At 31.7% G+C, this 21722-nt stretch overlaps 1 protein-coding gene across 2 annotated transcripts; it reads right to left on the reverse strand.

Annotated features, from left to right (window-relative positions):
- Positions 1–6820: 6820 nt before the first annotated feature.
- Positions 6821–19981, reverse strand: LOC134724485 (putative uncharacterized protein DDB_G0282133). 2 transcript variants are annotated; one of them, XM_063587521.1, is made up of 7 exons: positions 19819–19945; positions 16003–16088; positions 13769–13825; positions 11086–11142; positions 9358–9411; positions 8883–8958; positions 6821–8528 (listed from the first exon to the last, which is right to left on the reverse strand). In XM_063587521.1, the coding sequence occupies exons 3-7, from the start codon at positions 13815–13817 to the stop codon at positions 7697–7699; spliced, it is 1068 nt and encodes a 355-aa protein (XP_063443591.1). In that variant the 5' UTR covers positions 13818–13825; positions 16003–16088; positions 19819–19945; the 3' UTR covers positions 6821–7696. The 2 variants fall into 2 exon arrangements, with proteins under 2 accessions (XP_063443591.1, XP_063443590.1); XM_063587520.1 differs by lacking the exon at positions 16003–16088 and having other exon boundaries at positions 19819–19981.
- Between the last annotated feature and the right edge of the window lie 1741 nt (positions 19982–21722).

Raw genomic sequence — 21722 nt, forward strand, 5'->3', positions numbered from 1 at the left:
ACATGATTGGTTGATCATGATCATGATTGATTGATTGATTGATTGATTGATTGATTGATTGGTTGGTTGGTTGGTTGGTTGGTTGGTTGGTTAAACACGTTGGATAGGGTCAATTGAAACACGGAAAAAGACACAAAGAAGATCTTGGACCCTATATTAAACACATGAGACGGAAACATGATTGGTTGATCATGATCATGATTGATTGATTGATTGATTGCGAATGATTGGTTGGTTGGTTGGTTGGTTGAACCCTATAAGAAACACATGAGACGGAAACATGATTGATTGATTGATCATGATCATTATTGGTTGATTGGTCATGATCATGATTGATTGATTGATTGATTGATTGATTGATTGATTGATTGATTGATTGATTGATTGATTGATTGATTGATTGATTGATTGGTTGGTTGGTTGGTTGGTTGGTTGGTTGAAATTCAAACACACATAAAAATGTTTAAATAGTGCCAAAACCACATAATTTGATGACCTTGACCTTTGACCTTGTAACCTTCGTCAAGGTCATTGCTCCACAAGGTCATTGCAAAAGACCCTATGGGTCAAGGACCTTTTGTTTAAGAGTTTTGCCTAAAAATGGCTTTTTAAAAACCATCGATGGGAGTTATGTCCCTTACATGATGGTAAAATCAATATAGTCATAATGTAAAAAAGTTGCCCCTTGAAGTACCAAGCATTTTTCACTGCTTAATTTTTTTGTATCTATAACCGTTCAAGAGTTATAGGGAAATCAAAGACATGTGAAAATCTAAAATATGACCTTGACCTTTGACCTTGACCTAATTTTCTAAGTTAGGAATCAGGGGACTCAAATAAAAACATTCCAGGGTTATACGGTTAAAGGTTTATGAGTTAAAAAAACAAACCGACAAATTTATTCCGTAAAGGTACATAACTCCTATAAAATTTCATCGAATCGCTTCGATCCAAATTAGCCAAAAATTCCTGAGGATGTAACGAACAATTTGTAAAAAGAATTTTGTCGCTTTCTTATTTTGTTACGAAGGAGATGCACACACATGACAAACAGTGAATAGGGAGATAACTCTTACAAAGAAAATGGTTCGGCTTAGCAGGGTGAAATTTAAAAGCGCATAAACTATACGATACAATATGAAAAAAATCTAAGCGACATATTGCGAAACAAACATTTATCGCAAGAACAAAATTTGGCGGAAGAAAAAAAAAAAAAAAATAATAATAATAATCAGAACAAATACAATAGGCTTTCCACAGAAAAGTGGAAAGACCTAATAATAATAATAATAATAATCAGAACAAATACAATAGGCTTTCCACAGAAAAGTGGAAAGACCTAATTATCCACGATCAAGTTGATATTATTTTCAGAAAAAAAACCCAATATTATTCAAAAGCTTGATAAACAGCAACTAAAAATACACATAAATGCTACTATTGATGAACATTGAAATGAAAAAAATCTGTTTAGACAAAAGCCAAATAAAAGACATGTTGCATTGGATCACTGAATTCTAAGATGATAATGGACTAGAGGCTCTTAAGAGCATGTGTCGCTCACTTTGGTTTATGTGCATAGGGGGGGGGGACATTTTTTAACTACATATCATAATAATGATTGGGGCTAAGTTTTGTTAAATTTGGCCCAGTAGTTTCAGAGGAGAAGATTTTTGTGGAAGATAACAAAAATTTACGAAAATTGATAAAAAATGACAAAATGGGCAATAACTCCTTACGGGGTCAGTTGACCATTTTGTTCATGTTGACTTATTTGTTTATCTTACTATGCTGAACATAAGTGCTCTTTTTTATATAGATCTTAACTTGTTAAACAATTTTACTCCATTTCAGATTTGCTCTGGTGTCAGAGATATAAGCCAAAACCTACATTTTACCTCTCCGTTCTATTTTTAGCCATGGCAGCCATCTTGGTTGGTTAGCCGAATCACCGGACACATTTTTCAAACTAGATACCCAAATGCTGATTATGGTAAAGTATGGTTAAGTTTGGCCGAGTAGTTTGCGAGAAGAAGATTTCTGTAAAAGTTAACAGACGACAACGGCCGACGGACGCCAAGTGATGAAAAAATTGGCTCTATTGGCCAGGTGAGCCTAAAAAAGCTTGTTTACAAAACGAAAGGGTTGAAAACTGTTCAAGAACAACTGATGTACTAAGAGATAATGGTTTGTATCATGGTGTTATTGTACAATAGTTTTGTGTATTCTTGTCTTTGATGTTTGCTTATATGCTTGGTTTATATGTCATTCTGTGTTTCTTAGTTACATTTTTTTTTAAGTAATGAAGATTAAAACACAATGTTGACTTCTATTCCCCTATTTTGGACATTATTACCTAATATGCCTGTTCCTTTGTTGGCGCATCGTTGTCAATGAAATGGAATTTGATGCGACTTTCATATAAAAGATGGACGAAAGATACCAGAGGGACAGTCAAACTCATAAATCGAACATAAATTGACAACGTCATGGCTAAAAATGAAAAGGACTAACAGACATAAAAAAGTACACATGACACAATATAGAAAACTAAAGAATAAACAACACTCATATAAGTGAGCGGTTTATGACTAGCTATGAAACCAGGTTCAATCCACCATTTTACTCATAATAAAATATCTGTACCAAGTCAGTAAAATGACAGTTGTTGTCCATTCATTTGATGTGTTTTATATTTTACCATTTGATTAGGGACTTTCCATGTACATTTTCCTTTAAGTTGAGTAGCTTGAGATAAAACTTTTTTTTATATCTTTCTGTCCGAGACTAAAAATGTATTATGAATAAACGAGAAACAAGTAAAATTCCAAAAAATATTCATAAAACAATGTAGAAAAACTAAAATGATTTAGAAAATTGTAGAGACTATATACTTGTCTATCCCAAATTCATGTATTTGGTTTTCATGTTATATTTGTTATTCTCGTGGTATTTTGTCTGATGCTTGGTCCGTTTCTGTGCGTGTTACGTTTCGGTGTTATGTCGTTGTTCTCCTCTTATATTTAATGCGTTTCCCTCGGTTTTAGTTTGTTACCCCGATTTTGTTTTTTGTCCATGGATTTATGAGTTTTGAACAGCGGTATACTACTGTTGCCTTTATTTGATGTAGGAAACTTTAAGAATTAAACTTAATATAAATGGGCCTAGAACTTTTTGATAATAGATAATTTATTAAAGATGTTCAGATGAAAACTCTTATATTTTACTCTTTCAAACAGTGATTAATCAAAGATATGGAAACAATTTCCAAACTCAGACTGTTAGCACTGTAACAGTAAAGAAGAATAAAACACCCCCTATTTTGTTTTTATCAAATGTCACTTTCTTGATTACGAGAAGAAATATATAATATGTCAGAAAAAGTTTGACCTAGAAAACACATTTAACTCTAAAGTAATCAAGTCGAGAGAAAAAATAAATGATATATTATATTACCGTATTATTATGTTTTCTTATTTTCTTTTTTTTCATCTTCCAGCGATTTGGTTTTCAATTCACAAAACACAATGTTTGTCAGCATTAGGAACAACAAATAATATTTTTTTATTATTTCTTTAAGTTGTAACTTCCTTGCTGCAGTTTTTTAATCTTATGTTTGTCTTGTGTTCTCAACTCTTATGATGGACCCTTATTACTATCAAGCGACGTATTCTCTTTTTCTCTTTCGTATTTTCAAAGCATTTGAAAACATGTAAAAAACGCAATTATAGAAGTAGACGGTACAACCAGTAGAATGCTTACAATGAGTTAAGTATAAATGGTATGGCGTTTATTCATTGTCCGTTTTGGTAACTTTTTACACCAGTGGGTCGATGCTACTGCCGCGCGAAAGTTTTGTCCCCAAGGCTATCACCAGCCCAGTAACCAGCATGAATATAATTTTTTATGGTCATTTGTTTTAAAATTGGTGTTACAAAATTTTGAATTTTTCAAAAAGCTAATGATTTTTTTATCCCAGGAAAAGATTACCTTAACCGTATTATGCACAACTTTTTGGAATCAAAATTTGACAAGAATGTCACAATTTTCAAGATCTTTTAAAGATATGAACGAAAAACAAATATGTAACAAATAAACAAACGACAACCGCTGAATTACAGGCTCCTGACATGGTACAGGCACATATATAAATAACGTGGCGGGGTTAAACATGTTAGCGGGATCTCAACCCTCCCCTAACCTGGGATAGTGGTATAACAGTATAGTCAATCAAATTTATGAACTAAAGAGTTTTCAAATGTTACGCTTTCAAAGACTACATCATTATTGTGTTTTTCGTTCACACGTTGTATATTTTTTATGTTTGATTTACTGGATAAACCATATATATTGACTGACGTCATTTGCACTCTAGTGGATAGTTGTATCATTGGTTATAATACTACGTCTCCGTATTTGTACAAGCGCCTGACCCATTGGTAATTATAACACTTTTCCTTATTTGTACCAGAAGTTTCTCATTGGTAATTATACAACTTCTCCTTATTTGTACAAGAATAACTCATGGTACAAAATAAATAATTGTAAGCACCTACAAGTTGAAAAAATACCAGACATGTATCGAACTTTTATATACATATGACCCGTAATTATACAGCAAACAAGAGTGCACACGCAGAAATGTCTTCCTTTTTTGCTGACCATTGATTTGATATTGATAGTCCTGAATATAAAGCTTTACTACAAATATCAAATAAACATTATAAGATCGAAAACAATGAGGTTAAGGTCAGATTAACTAAACCGGAAATACATGTATACGTTGCAATCATTTAATAATAAAATTGACCTATTGCTTATAGTATCTTAGAAAACAGACTTAAATAAGAAAATTAAACATTGCCCAATGAATCACGAAAATGAGGTCAAGGTCAGGTAAACCATGCCAGACAGAAATGTACACCTCACAACATGTACAACCAATCTATGCATTATATATAGTTGATCTATTACTAATAGTATCTAGAAACACACTTTTTCTTGTATTATTTTAGTTTTAGTTTCTTGTGTACAATTTGGAGATAATTATGGCATTCATTATCATTGAATTAGTATAAATATTTGTTTAGGGGCCAGCTGAAGGACGCCTCCGGGAGCGGGAATTTCTCGTTACATTGAAGACCTGTTGGTGACCTCCTGCTGTTGTTTTTTTCTATGGTTGGATTGTTGTATGTTTTACACATTCCCCATTTCCATTCTCAATTTTATTAATCAAGAAAACTTAACAGACCAAAATGAAATCATGATCAGATAATACCTGCCACACAGACATTCACACCTTATTAACATTCCACAAAAATAGTTGATCTTTTGGTTACAAGTCATGAATTTTCAAAATGAGGTCAAGGTAAACAAAACTCGATAGATTGAAATCTACATCGTAAAAAATTTCCATACACCAAATAAAGTTGACCCACTTTATATAGTAATATAATTTTTTATACCGAAATACCAAAATTACTGAACCATGAAAATGAGGTAGGCCAGGTGACTCCTGCCAGTTCTTTATGCACACCTTACAATCATTCCACACAACAAATATAAAAGACATAATGCTTTTAGTATCTGATATATGGACTTGACCAAAAAACTAAACCTTGTTCACTAATACTTGAAATGAGAACAAGGTCAGATGAAATCTGCATGAGTACATTGCAAGGTACGTATACGCACATACTAAATATAGTTATCATATAACTCATAACATAACAAAGCTCTTAACTTTTCCTACAAGTAGTCATTGACCCATGGAAATGAGGTCAAGGACAATGGACATAGTTGTTAATGCTTGTTTCATTTTGGTCTTTTGTGGATAGTTGTATCATCGGCAATCATACCACATATTCTTTTTTTTATATATGACAAACGAAAGGTCTGTATGCAAAGAATGAAGCATCCAGGTATTCTACCATCTAAATTACGAAGCTTTTAAGAAGATAGTGAATGTCGCCGCCAGACCACTATCTTCATGTCGAGCTTTCTGTGACGGAAAACATAATTCCCGCAGTCAAACATGCAGTGCATGAGGAGTAAACTATGAAGTTATTATTGCTGACCAAACTGGTTGAGAAAGAAGTCGAATCACAGAAATAAATAAAAGGTTGATTGTTAAGCGTCCACAAATTTCATCCATGTTTATGACATGAAAAAATAATTATAAGTACAAAAAAGTAGGTGTTGCACAAACAAATTTTGTAATAGAGGACCCCCTGTATGAATATATTTGAATTGTGATTGACAAATTATGGTATATTGGATATGACCAGCAATCTAGCCTTTGAACAGGGTATTTTCGGATCCCTAACGACATCTGTAAAGGGTGTACGACGTACATAGAACTTGGCACTTTTTCGGCACAAGGGGACGTATTAAAGATACCCAATCTAACTAGACTTTGTTCTGTACTAGTATATTCTGCTCAGTTAAAGGGACGTCTCACCTCAAATTAGCTTTTTACTGCTGGTCGAAAAATACAAAAGTGATCATATCTCTATTTCCCAGTCACCTTAAGAGTGCATATAAATGGAAAACGAAAATTTGAAATAAAACAGAATAGAAATACATCCATCATGAAGTTATAGTATGCTCTGATTAAGTGCAACTGAAATTATTACGGATTGATTGGTGCACGAACGGGACGGGCCAACAACAAGCCATCGCCGGGTAGTGCAAACATTCGAAAGTTGTACAACAAAAATAGCAAATAAATCCAACATAGACAAGATCTGCTGAAAATGTCTTTAATCTGTGTTGTCAAATAGTGCACCCGAAGTTTTGAACAGTCAGTGACAAGTCAGAAAAAAACGAAGAATTTTATTGAGCACAAAATACACCCAATAATCACTGATAATGGACTAATGGAATAAACACATAACAATAAACATTACAAATATAATGACACACGTTTGATTCAAGTTAAATTGTAATGTTTCCTGCTCTTAGTTCTTCTGACGACCTAAACAGAAACCAACTTATTGTTATTGATCATTACTTTATGTTTTAGGCAACCGTGTAAAAAATAATTAAATCTGCTATTTACAAAAATCTCTGACCTAGACAGTAATACAGCTTTTCAAATTGATTGAAAATGATTTCACTGTAGAATTTTTTTCTTCTTTATTTTTTTTGTAAATGGCTAATGATTTAAATACAAAATATTTAAAAAAATTTCCATTCAAAATTTATTATTGTTTTAATCAATACTATAGTGTGTGATAACATTGTGTGAGGGAATTCGACGTTTGCTGTACCACTGTTCACTCCCGTGCAATTTATGACAACATTAAATTTGTTTTGAAATTCCACGAAACACTTAATGTGGTAGCTATGAATAATGAAGATAATTGGCATTGGTGTCCACGAAATAGAAAAAAACTATTTTCTTGGCATTTTCTCGTTTCCTTGATAGTTTATTACTGCATATGGTTTTGTTACCCTTTTTCACGAAAAGTATTTATTGATACATTAATATGGTTGTCAAAACTAAATTGATCGTACCTTACATATTGCAACGTAAAATCCGCATGTGAACACATCTCTGGACATTGAACACTGAAAAATGTTGGACATTTTTTAAACTACTACCAAATATTTATTAACAAGATATCACCTGTTGTGTTAGAATATCCGAGTACAGAATATCTATATACATATATTATATGTCTATTGTATGGGTTCATGTCCTTGTTGAGATATCATATTGATCTTCGGTTTTTTGTCCGAAGAAATGATCATATGTATCTTCTCTCGTTTCGTCATTTATTTTATGACTTCCGGAGTCATAAATAGAATCAACGGTATTGTTACAATTATTATCCTCTGATTCATTGTGACGAATGATTCTCGAATGGTCGTAGACTCCTTCATCAGATAAAACATATTGATCCTCATCGCCATCTTCTTTCTTTTCGTCATTTATTTTATGACTTCCGGAGTCATAAATGGTATCAACGGAATTGTTATAAATGTTATTATCTGATTCCTCGTTACGATTACTTCCCGAATGATTGTAGACTCCGTCAGCAGTGAAACCATATCGATCCTCATCGCCAATGTTATTCTCTGATTCCTCGTTACGATTACTTCCCGAATGATTGTAGACTCCTTCAGCAGTGAAACCATATCGATCCTCATCGCCAATGTTGTTCTCTGTATCCCCAACAGGCTTTGCAAACTCATAAACTGAAGGAGTGTTACACAAATTTCGATTGAAACCTGTGACGGATGGATCTAATGCCCTATAACTGTCTGTTGGTCTAGTTCCGTCGTCTTTAGTCTCATTAAATCTTTGTTCAGTTGTCTGATCCACCGTCGAATAGTTATCATTATTTAGAGCTTGATTGTCTGATAGTGTTGTGTTCAGACGCACTGCAAATGCAGTATGGCTATTTTTGACATCGTCTTGCATAAGTCTGGAATGATTAGCGGTAATTAGTGGTACAGCTATATCTTGACTTCCTCCTAGATTGTTTCTTATTTTTTCTCTTGGTCTGCTCTTGAATGTACGCCTTTAATAAACATTAAGTATAGAAGTATTTTTGTATTATGACTCAAATGCACTATGTAAAAATAAGTAATCTGTATAATGTATTAACCTAAAAAAAACATGCATAAAGAGTATATTGCTTTAATTCTAATGGTTTTCATTTTAAAGGTAATTTTTTGTAGTGTAATAGAAATATGAAAACATTATTTCCGCAAGAAAACTTCACGCATATATACGATTTTTTTTTAAATTAGAATCAAATATTAATTTTAAAAAGATTTAGGAATTATAAGCTACCAAATATAAAGAACATTACGTGGAACATTTCAAGAAGGAATATTGAAAACACTCAAAGTAAAACATTATATAAACATACCTTCTTATGAGGACAACAATCACAATTACAGCACATGCTAGTAATAAACCACAAATAACCAAGCCTATAACTAAACCTGCAAAATGTAAAAAAAATAATAATATGACATACCCTTTACAGTTATCGGTTGGCGGCAAAATGGAATAATTTTATTTCAAAATTTGTTGTTACCAGCGAAGGACACATTCTGGATTGTTATGCTTTCTAAGCACTAGATAATTTATTAATTTTTAATGTATTTTTTTTTAATACATTTGATCTAATTAAGCTTTGTTTTGTAATGCCTGGTAAATGCAGGCCAATTTAAACTGTGGGGTAAATGGTATTTTTTCGTCTCTGTTTGTTTTGCAATGGTGTGGCCAGTTTTCCGTCGACGTATCAGTTTTGAATGTCCCTCTGTATCTTCCAGTTCTATTTTATATCAGATAATCTGATGTGCACAAGTAATACATAATAAGCGTAAAATAGTCTTTACCAGTTGCTAAAATATTTGTACCACTGGTATCACTTGTTACACTGGTATCAATTACTGTAAAGAAATTAATCAATATATTAATATATCGACCATAACAATAATGCTATCATTGTCTTGAACATAACATTTGATTATCATAATAATCTCCGCCTCAAAGGTGAAATGGCTATAGAGTTTTACGGTACTTGTCTATCCCAAATTCATGTATTTGGTTTTCATGTTACATTTGTTATTCTCGTGATGTTTTGTCTGATGATTGGTCTGTTTCTGTGTGTGTTGCGTTTCGGAGTTGTGTCGTTGTTCTCCTCTTATATTTAATGCGTTTCGCTCGGTTTTGGTTTGTTACCCAGATTTTGTTTTTTGTCCATTGATTTATGAGTTTTGAACAGCGGTATACTACTGTTGCCTTTATTTAACTTCCATGTTTAAATATTTGAAATCTCACGAACCTATCACATTTGTTGAATAATGGTGGGATATGAAAGAGGACAACCTGTTAATAACACCTTGTATAACCACATTAATTGTTTATGTGAGCTTTAACGTTAGCTTTTTATTATAATGACAATTACTTTCTTTATTCAGTCTAATTAATAAATCAAACATTATTTCATTGGTGTACAAAACTAAAAGTTTAAAAATAGTATATTAAAATATTTTCGAGTGTCCTCCTATCTCAATTCATTTTTCAGGGAAGCAAAACAATGTTTTTGTTTTGTTTTTAAACTAACGATTTGAATCGATTCCTTAGTGATTTTTTTAACTAAATGATATTGGTGAAGTAGAAGTCAATGGAAGAATAATGCTAAATCGATATGTGTGATAAACTTCACAAAAGGCGACACGTAATTTATAGTGTCTATCAGTTGCATCATGGGACAAGATTGGAAATAAATAATATTTTTACCTCTCCGGGACAGGGAACTGGTATGCATTTTACAATAGATTCTACGGGAGTAATTTTTTTCAGCGTAATTTTAACGTGCAGTCTATAGATTATATTTATCATCTGCTAAATGTTAATCTTCTTAATATGAAAAAATATATGTATGAATTTCATATTTTCATACCTAAATTTAATATAAAAAAAAAGAAAGCAATGCATTTTTGAACTTGAACCATGCATAATATTTTGCAAGGTTCATAGTTTAAATAGGACAAAATTGCAATTTTAGAATAAATCGTCACGTGTCCGTGTCACGTTATTTGCCATTTCTATCATTGTTATTAACATAGCATTTTAGCAAAGAGATACGCCAAATAGTTTTAAGTGAAAGCAACGATTTTTTTTCTTAACTGTGATTACTTTTACAGAAACGTGTACAATTACAGACGACGTGATTTAAAAGTACCGTTATTCAATCATTATTTTGTTCAAACCAATTATGGGAAAATGTTTAATCGATTTTTAAATTATGAAACTTGCATATTTTGGTGATTGGAATAAATGAAAGATAAATATAAGGTAACTAAAGGCAAGTGTAAGTCTTAGAGTAGTATGCTGAAATTGTCTGTTATCTAGAATCTATGTTTCCTTACATAACAATGTCGTGTTTCGACATGCAGCAACAATTATACATTAACTACAGAATTAAAAAAAAAGTTATGGAACAGTTTGATCTCAACTCTATTGAGTCAGACGAAATAAAGGGATCAAAAATAATATATGAGTCTTTTACTGAAGAGAAAATCATTAATTCTCATGTTGTATTCAGAATTAAGACCTACTTGCTCTTGGTACGTCTCTTGATGTAGTAACTGATTCATCTGTTGTGTTTTCCGCAGCTAAAAACAAACACATGATGAATATTGTTTTAATAGTATCTATGCATGATAAAAAAAAAAAGAATGATGAACCGAGGTTATAATCAACCTTTATGTTGAGACTGAAATAGTTTCCGTTGAAATATGAAGTCTGTTTATTTTGGGAAGTACAAACTGCTAAAATATATGGAATAATCGAAACTTTAATAAACATTGCAATTGATGGATTCTAATAATGTGCACATATGTGTTGAGCCTTATCATGTTTTACTTTCTACAGAAGACTCACACTATTTTTTTTCTTCAGAATCGTATCTGATATATAGTAACTATTGAACTGAATGCCATGGATGAATTAGTAGTTCGTACAGGATTCATGCAGAATAAAAAATATAAAAAATATGATACAGCTCACGAAAGACATTTGATTATATTTGTCAACTTGTTGAAATATGGGTGAATAGAATAAGTGTGCTATTATGAAAGTTTTTTCTGTAAGCATGAGTTCAATAAAATTAATACCTCACTTGATAAGAGTTCATTAAAAAATGTAATGTGCACATTCGATGAAAGGAAAAAAGCTTCCAAGGGTATAATGAAAATATCACAAATCTAAGAAAAATACCAAGCATCTGACAGAAAAGGAAAAAATGAACAAAGAATTATCGAAACAGCAGTTTACAGTTTACAAAACGTTACATATCAAAATATGAAAATGTGGTATGATTGCCAATGAGACAACTATCCACAGGAGACTAAATGACACAGAAATGAACAACTAGGTGTCACCGTACAACCTTCAACAATTAGCAAAGCCCTTAACGTTAACTATAGACTAAGCAACACGTACTTAAAGAAAGCAGGTATTATCTGACATGTTCCTAAAATGTAATTAAATGGCACTCGGCATGATGTTTATTGCAAGTAAACAGAAGATGATAATATGCATTAAGTAATATCTAAATCGAGTTATTGAGGACTGGGGTTTGGCTTAGATAATTTGAATATGTCGGTTTTCTGTGGTAATTGATGATACAGATATTCCCTACTGGTCAACCAAATCGCAACAGCGTTTTAAAAAAAAAATAACTATTGACTGAACTTAACTATTTTGAACATTTGGAAAATCATCTGCTATGTACGCAGCAATACTTTATCTTTATGGAAAAAATGATAGAATAGTTATCAAAGGTACCAGGATTATGATTTAATACGCCAGACGCGCGTTTCGTCTACATAAGACTCAACCTCTATATGATATATATATATATACATGTATATATAAATGCGTTTTGTTATATATAAATGCTTTTTGTTATATATAAATGCGTTTTGTTAAAATATACCTTTTCATTTTTTTTGGTCTTTTCAAAAATGTTTTTTGTGCTGTATTTAGACCCCTCTACCAGGAAATTTGTTTTGTATGCACAGTATAATTTTTTGTTTTACTATTTTCGAACGCAATCATAGGTTTGAACGTTGTTTTCAATTTAGAATTGTTTATATTTTTTTCATTTTGGCTTGTATTATATTTGCCTTCGGGTTTATATAATCCATTCATCCTATTTGGACTCTTCAAATCCAAGAGTCTATCCTAAATTGCGGTAAGTTATATGGTCTTCCAAATACTGTTTTGATTCCTAAAATTACCGAAGAAACATTAATTGTCGAAATCCGGATATGGTGTACAAATTTGTGCACCTTATGTTTGCGGTATATCATCTTTTCTGCAAGTTTATTGTTTTCTGTTTGTTATTAAATTAATAAAAAGATCATTTTGTTACATCTGTTGATCCGTTATTTGGCAATCGGCAATTGCTATCAGCAGGGTTTAAGAACATACGTTGTTCGACCTGCTAGTCAAATACGTTTTGTTAAAATATACTTTTGAACTTTTTTGACTTCTGAAAAATGTTGTTTGTGCTGTATTTAAACACCTCTACCAAAAAAATCGTTTTCCATGCGCACGTATACAATCTTTTTATCCAACGCAATCACAGAATTGAACGTTGTTTTCAATTTAGAATTGTATATATGTATATACCCAAAGTGCATGGTCTGCTTCAATTTTGCCACATACATGTATATAAGGAAATTTTACAACTGGATATCTGTTTTATCTGGTTTGTCGTAAAGTTTTGATCTTACCAGGTCATTGATGTCAACCAAAAGATATAAGCCAATATGTGAAACAGACTAAACTATATTATGTGGTATCCTCTTTTATTTGATGGAACAGTTTTTCATTAAGCGAGAGGACATCATCTATGATAAAACATCTACAGAAAATAAAGTTAAATGATAAATGCAATCTTCTTTTGAAGGTTACGCATGAACTGCTCTTTGTGTAGTAATGGGAAAGACGCTAGAATATCTAAACAAAATGCAGGGGTTATACAGGAGGTCAAACCAACTGTTTCATACACCTCAAACAATAACGTAGTTATTTGAAGAATAGAAGATACTTTGTGCTACTTTTTGTCCAATGCGTTCGGTCCTACGTTGATGAGAATGAATAATAAACTTGACAGCAAAGATGCACACAGATGAATTAAGACCAAGAACGATATAAAAAGATGCTAAGCAGAAAAGGCTGTTAACTTGTAAATGTTTAGACAGCAATAATTTCAGAAGTTTAAATGTATACCTTCACTTGAATCGTTCGTTGTGGCAATAACTGAAGAAACTGTAGACATTCCATCAGCTGAAAAACACAATATAATTAGTTCACTTATTTGTAAATAAATCTCAACATAACTATAAATAAATATATATAAAAACTAGAGTGCACACGCCTGCATGTCTTGCCAATATAATTAATTTAATGGAGTAAATCTCCACATAACAACCAACAAATATATAGAAACTAGGATGCGCCCGCTTACATGTCTTGCCTTTTTTACTAATATTAAGTATTGAAGGTATGTTGAAAATTCTTTACATCAGGGTTCTTGCATAGTCTTCTTCATTATAATTTCCTGAAAACCCATTGATTTTTTCAGTTGTGGTATCGAAAGTGGTGCAAATAGTTTTTCCGCATGCACCTTCTACATCATACTGCATAGACGTATGTAAAAGATGTATAAGATACATGTATGTATGAGGTCGAACTAAAACTCCAGTTTAGAAAAAGAGGCAATATTAAACAGCACTTAATAGATGACGAGGATTTAGTAGTTCTCAAAATACATGGGAACCCACCGACCTCATACCAAATCATTTAATTCAACACTTTTATGCTCAGGGTCAAAGCAAAAATGAAGGAAAAGTGCATTAGAAACATTGTAAATATAGTAAGGCCATGCTTTTTCACAATGTATTATCTCACCAAGTCTGATCAACTTAGTGATAGCTTATATATTTTTTCGTTTCTATTTACATAAACCTTTAAGAAAACTTCAGAATAACTTTTCAAGGGAATAACTTTTCTTAGATTCGTTTTAATATTTTGATGTATTTGCCACTAGATAATACGTACATGTATAAACAACAATCAGCTGTTGATTTTTTTTATACATGAGATAAAGCACAGCTTACGTAAACATAATTTATCCTCAGTTTATTATCGTCCCAATTATGCTAGTTGTCGTTATAAAATGAGTAGCAGTCGGTTGAAATATATGTAAAAAAAAAGTACAGAATCGCAGGGGTTTAACAATCAAAACCATTCAAATAAAATTTTACTGACTCCCTCCCCTTTTTGCAGCCATAATTACCTGAACATTTAGAATAATCTAGCTCATTTAAGGAAAGCTGTCCACGTTTCCTGCCTGAACCCCTGCTTTATTTACTATTTAAAATGGTTCAAATGTGCATTTTCTATGTTCGTGATGTTTGTAGTGTGTTTCACGCTATCAGCTAATATATAAAGAATTACCCATAGCAGAATGATATAGTACAGTTTATGCCCGAGACGAGCAATTCGGGGGACAAGTGGAGAATTTAACCAGAAGATAAGTGACGTTAGGAATCTTTCAAATAATTCAAAAAGTGATGTATACGAACGTTATTGAGTGTCGTTTTAAATTGAATATTTCTTGTTTAAAATGTTTCTTTATTCTTAAATATAATGTTTCTTTATTTCAAATACCCAAATAGATTATAGATTTCAATAATTTACGACATATTCCGATGTTAGTTAAAAGTTTGAAAGATGATATACACTTAACTACAAAAGAAGCAAGTACCGCTATTTTACTATTAAGTATAGCTGCAGAACAATAATCTGATTATTATTGTATAAGATTGGACAATAATAGATATATTTTATCAGAACACTTTGTAATGTTTTGAGATCATTAACATTGAATGAATGTTAAATTGTTTTGTGAACTGTTGCTTGGGCAGTCTTCACTTAGCTTTCAAGCTGTAAACGTGTGTGAATACATTTGTTTATATATTGTATAGTTTACGGTCTTGAGATTAAAGCATCCTCAGTGTCAATTATAGACCAAATGGACTGTTATGTAAACCAGGAATATACGGGGTTATACAAGTACAAGGTACACAAAATTTTGCTCTAATATTATTGAAACATGTGTACTCACACCACATCTTCCTATATCTATATAATTGCTTAATTAAGATTATAATCTAACAAATTGCCAACATGATGAAGTGTCTCCAAAAAAGCATTTAGCTACATTGTAATAGTGCAATATGCATTCGAACACGGTTGCCCATCCAAACAGTTACTGTGAGGTACGGGTTTTGCTTATTGTTGTGCAGAGACCTATATCTGTTAACCTCTGCGTTATTCATTGTTATTTGGTCTCTGATGGATAGTTGTCACATTGCCAATCATACCTCATCTTCTTATCTTTATATTTTACAGAGAAAACATCATATTTTTTGTACCTAATAAAAATTATGATTACCTACCGATGCCATTTGGTCTCTGGTGATAGTTGCCTCATTAATTGGCAAATCATACTGCATCTCCTTATTTTTATTTAATACATTTAACACTAGAAAAACAATAATAAGAACAATAAAAAAACAACGTGCATGAAATAACGACAGTTGCATATACCTCATGAAATAAATAAATTAAACATCACACGCGAATAAGCGCTGTAAAACAAACTAATTCGATACATTTGAGAAAAAAACAAATCAAATTTATCAACAATTGTTATATTAATTTTGCAGGTTTTCCAGAAAATACCGTTGTGAGCAACTCAAGTTTAAACAGCTGTGCTGGGAACACGACAATCACAATAGTTGATTTAAATGTAGAGCAACACACAACACCATGTTCACAATTTTAGAAGTGTAATCGGAAAGAAAAACAGACGGATGCCATTAAAATGCGTTGTAGTAAAGAAACATCATGCACTATTTCTACGATTATTCAATATTTCTGCATATTCAATGACTATGGACACGTATCTATTTCATATTAATGCATAGATGAATATTGAGCCTTAATTCATTTAGTATAAGAGAAATGGGAGATTGGAAGATTTTACAAAACAATGAAGTCAAAAAGGGCGAAAAGAAAAAAATGATGTCTGAAAAAATAATAACCAGCAAAAATAATATTAAAAAGAAAGTGTATGTGTGACCATAAAATTTGTATTCGATAGCAATTATTAATCTTAATGACAAATTGTTCAAATACATGTCAACTTTGCCGATATCTAAAAATATTCTTGATGTTACCAGTACTAAATTAGAATTAGCTAACAATAACTAAACCGGCGCTTGACGATATTTACTTTTATTTTTATGACACTTAAAAGACAATACTTCGCGCGCATTTGCATATGTATGCATCCAATCTATAGTTGACCTTAGTTTGAGATTTTCTGCGCATGTGCTCATTTTTGGATTTGATAAAGCCTTTTAAACTTTAACTGATATCGATCACATGACGTCATACATGTTATGCGTTTGCTAAAGACTGATATCGATATTATCACGGATGACTGATACAGCTAGCCCAACCGACATAGATTGCATAACACATTCAATCTACTTGTATTAACTAGAAGTATATAATACAGCTGTTCTATTTTTGTTAACAAAAAAAAAAGATATCTTTAACAGAAATGGTTAACAGTAGTTGTACTTTCGATGATGGTGAGTGTGGTTGGATGTTTAGTGGTCATAATGAATACAAGTGTAAACTTCAAAGAGGGAAGACTCCTGAATCATTTACAGGACAAGAAAGAGGTCATACAATTGTATCTGGTAAAGTTGCACCTCAAACATAGATTGAAAGAACAACGAAAAAAAAAGAAGAAAAAACAACAGAGAAGAGGCACATACATGTTTCTATTTCCGACGCAATCATATGACATACAATTGCATTGCTATGGTCTCGATTACTCGAAATGCCGGTTTAAAAAATCGATACGGATTCTAATTGTGCGTTTATAGTTTCTTTAGTTTCCGTAACGCATTCATGATTTTTATTTCATAGTCACGGATAGAACGCGCGGGCATATCTTTTGTATTTTATACAGAAATGGAATATGATGATGCAGTGCCTCCCGGTTGTTTTTAGCGAATCAAAATTACGGAATATAATGAAACATACATGTAATTTTATTATTCTAAATCAAATATAAAGAAAAATATTTATTCGAAATAACGTACTTGGTAGAAAAATCATGACACAGTACAAACACAGCATAATTTCCGATTTTCTCAATAATTTACGCTAATCATTTGACTTTTATGCTTAAACTATACATGCATACATTGTACTTTACATATTCATCAAATATCTGGTCCAAAGTTTACCACTCAATAGCATATTTTCAAAGACAAATTAAATAAGAATTGAATGCTTCTTTTTTTTCTTTTTATAAATAAAGGTTTTGGTGTGTACCAGCGTTGGCCGAATCATATTTTGTTTAATGCGATGAAGCGCGACTTATTAAACATGTGTGCACAGTTAACGCTTTTACAACCCCATGAATTATAAAAAGAAGCATTTTTATAATTATATTTTAAAGATGCAGCCAAAAAGTAACATCATTTTTTTTAATGCAATATTTTCACACTGTCACGGATAGCACTTGTAGCCATGTGTTTATTTATTTTTTAACGGAAATAACATTAGAAGAAGTAGGAAATGAACTGTATTGTATTTTAATCTTGGCCTTACGGTAAAACGTAGATTTTACTGTTGCAGATTGAGTTTACCTTGCGAAGCATTTTAAAATAATTTCAGTTTTGGTAAATATTTTGGTTAAAACATGCATTAAATGAAAGATAGAATGTGGGTTCTAACCCTTCAAAATATTTGTCAACTACCAATGAAACTGATTGTACTAAATGAATCGCATAAAATGTATGATATTGCAGTGCTTCGTGAATGTTGTCAGCCAATCAAAATTACAGGTTCTTATGAAATATTTGTCATGTAATGTAATTATTGATAAACAACTGCATTTAAACGATGTCAAACTTGTTCATCTGAACCTGACATGACTACAAAATATCTAAAAAAAAATATTTGAGATTTTTATATTTGAACAATAGGCACTCCGCAAATCATATTACCTCCCTGTATTTTTATCTAAAGTTAATGGATAACCGTTTAAAGTAAACCGCAGTTGTCAAATGCGTATGATCTATCAAATAGTTACTACCTTTTGTCTGCATATTAACAAAATATAAAGCACAGCAACATAACAAAATTACAAACTCCAATATTTTCCCCATTGTAAACAACCAGGAAGGATCAGGTTTAGTTAGTTTTCCGTCGTATATCAATTGAATAAACATACGTCAAGTATGTGGTCATACTTGTTAGAAATACTTTACAAGTAAAATGTTATTTTAAAACGCATATACATAAGTAGGATTTGTATCTTGTTCACTTATTAATATCAGTACACAATTAGATCGACTAGCAAACACTCTAGATGAAGGCGACAAGGAAAGGTTTTATTCGATTGACAAAAACTATGTTTGGTATGTAGCCAACAAAAGCCCAGTGGTCTAGGTTATGTGCTAGAGAACCATGTTTAAGTTATGATAAATATAATCAGTCTGTTACTTTTTCAATAAAATGAAATATCTCTTCAAAAACATTTAACTTTTTAACTTTTTTAGTATTACAATTTTGTGTTTTTGGATCATCACGTGTAAAACGTGTCTACTATTTTATGAATATATTATACAGACATCGTTCTATAATGTCCTGTCCAAATGAAGCGATGGCACTCACAATAACGCGTCAATGCACCACACAGGCTTTTAACGGGAGATTTTATTTACGTGGAAACATGTATGTCATTCCTAATACAAAAGTTCCGCTCTCAGAGATTTATGTAAAGTGTGAAGATAAAATATAAAAATAAGAAGATGAGGTATGATTGCTACTGAGATAATTCTCCAACTTGAAACACAGTCTTTTATTTTCAATAGGACTATTTCAAAGTTTTGACTTAGAGAGTTCAACGTTCTTCGGAACATTTGCACGAAGTATCATTGCTTACAACACTTGTATATGCATGCATCTAACTAAGGAATACATTTATGTTTTCCGCGTTTCCCAGTGGTAGACAGATTTATAATTTTGTGGATGTATCCGGTGAAGTTATAAATTGAATTCAAATGCGTAAAAGATTTAAAGCTACATTTCATTATGTTAGCGATATGTTTTTATCAATTATCTTTCAATTGTATGTTTTTTTTTATAGTTATGTATATAACATGTATAAGCAAAATGTTCTGTACCTGTAACATAGAAAGTTCCAGAAAATAAATCCATAAATGCTATATACAATATAACAATGGCTGTCTTCATTTTATCCATTCTTCTTCAAATAAAGCTAAAAAGGAAAGTAACATAATATCGAAGTGGAAAACAAGTACTTTCATCAAATTCATTTCCGTTTTGATGACTCGAGCGACACATGACATTACGTCAACACAATTTATTTCATTGACGTATTTGAAAGAAATTACATGTTCAACTGTACTACTACGCATAATCTATGTTATCCGTTTAAAATCTTTATGATAAAAAGTTCTTAAGTTTTATTAGATTTTAGTCCGACAGAAAACAATGACGGAAAGAATTTTCTCTTCACTCATCTATGCTTCGAACATGTATAAGACACACACTATTAAATGCTTTATTTTGATATTTTAAATATGACAATCAGAGTAATGTCAATGAAAGTATCTTACGATATGAAATTGTCCCAACATATATCTTATGCTAACGTCCCATGTTATGGGGAGGAATTGGCAAAAGCAAACTATTTTAACGCTGCAACATTCTGTATATGCCAGCATGAAGATTAGTAGTTGTCGTTGGTTTGTGTCTGTCATGCTTGTTTTTCGTAAATTGCTTTGCTATAAGTTAGGCCTTTACGTTTTCTCAACTAAATTGTTTAATATTTTTCATGTCTGGACCTTTTTTAGTCGAATATACGGCATAGGTTTGTCTCATTGTAGAAGGCCGTACATTACCTTTAATTGCCTACATTTATTTCATTTGATCTTCGTTGTATATATGTGTCAATGGAAACCATACCACATGTCCCCTTTTTATATAAGGACTTGGCTGAGTCATGTCTCAGGATGGTCATTCCTTCGCTTGTAATGTGATAACCCTCAAACTATTTTTGTCTTATTCATATGTAGTACTGTAAATTCAGAAATAATTGCGTGCATTTATTATTGCGATTTTGTCATTTTAGACTAAAATGCGATGTTAAATTTTACGATTTTGAGAAAAATCCTGATTGATTCATATAGAATATTTCAAAATGCGAGTTTAAATTATTGCGTTTACCACTCAGTCGCATAGATAAAGATAAGAACGTAATATGCAAGTAACATTTTCAAGTATGCAAGTAAATCGCCATTTTCTATTTTTACGCAAAATAATCTGTTACATGTCCGAATATATATATCTTGTGACAGATGTTAGAATTATCATAAGACCATGCTAGGATATGTATTTAACTATAAATATAAGCATGAGTTAGAAAAGGATTTTTTCAAGTTCAGTTTTTCGGAAACAAACATTTGACATCTGCTGTCAAACAAACAAATTAATACAGTCGAATATACCTGTATATATTTGATGGAGACATTTGCATACACATGGTTAAACCGTTTCTAAATTGGATATGTTTTACGTATCTTTAATTTCAGACTCACACTGACCTTAAATGTCAGATTTGTATTTCCCAGTCAATCATAGTGCATAGCATGTAATATGTAACTATCGCCACTTCTATAAAGTAAATTTATATACGACTGAACTAAAAATAGTATTTGGACACTTCATCAATAACTAATCTTCATTTTCTACTACGGTAGAAAATTCCGCACATTCTTGAGTACATACATATAACAAATAGTGTGTGTTGTTAACCAAATAAGGTGACACAACTTCTTTTTTATAATCTGAAAAAAAGACAGTTAAGTTAAAAATAGAAAAGGTAAAATCATGAGCACTTTGTTTACATGAAACTACACTTATCAACCAAGAGATCCTAAAAACAAGGGATTAAGACAGATGCTGCTGAAACCTAATGATATTCTACGGTCCCTTATCCTTATACATTTGTTAAAATGATTCCGAAACGTTCGTACAAACAGTGTAGGACAAGACTTCGTATTTA

Source organism: Mytilus trossulus, chromosome 7 (genome assembly GCF_036588685.1).
Source record: "Mytilus trossulus isolate FHL-02 chromosome 7, PNRI_Mtr1.1.1.hap1, whole genome shotgun sequence".
Classification (NCBI taxonomy): domain Eukaryota; kingdom Metazoa; phylum Mollusca; class Bivalvia; order Mytilida; family Mytilidae; genus Mytilus; species Mytilus trossulus.

Bases quoted from the DNA above. Each gene is read 5' to 3' on its own strand.
- LOC134724485 (XM_063587520.1), bottom strand. From the start codon at position 19,897: ATGGATAAAATGAAGACAGCCATTGTTATATTGTATATAGCATTTATG. The intron at 11,143-13,768 runs GTATACATTTAA...GTTTGTTTTTAG, and splicing joins AACGAACGATTCAAGTGAAG to CTGCGGAAAACACAACAGAT. The intron at 9,412-11,085 runs GTAGGTCTTAAT...ATTTCTTTACAG, and splicing joins AAGAGACGTACCAAGAGCAA to TAATTGATACCAGTGTAACA.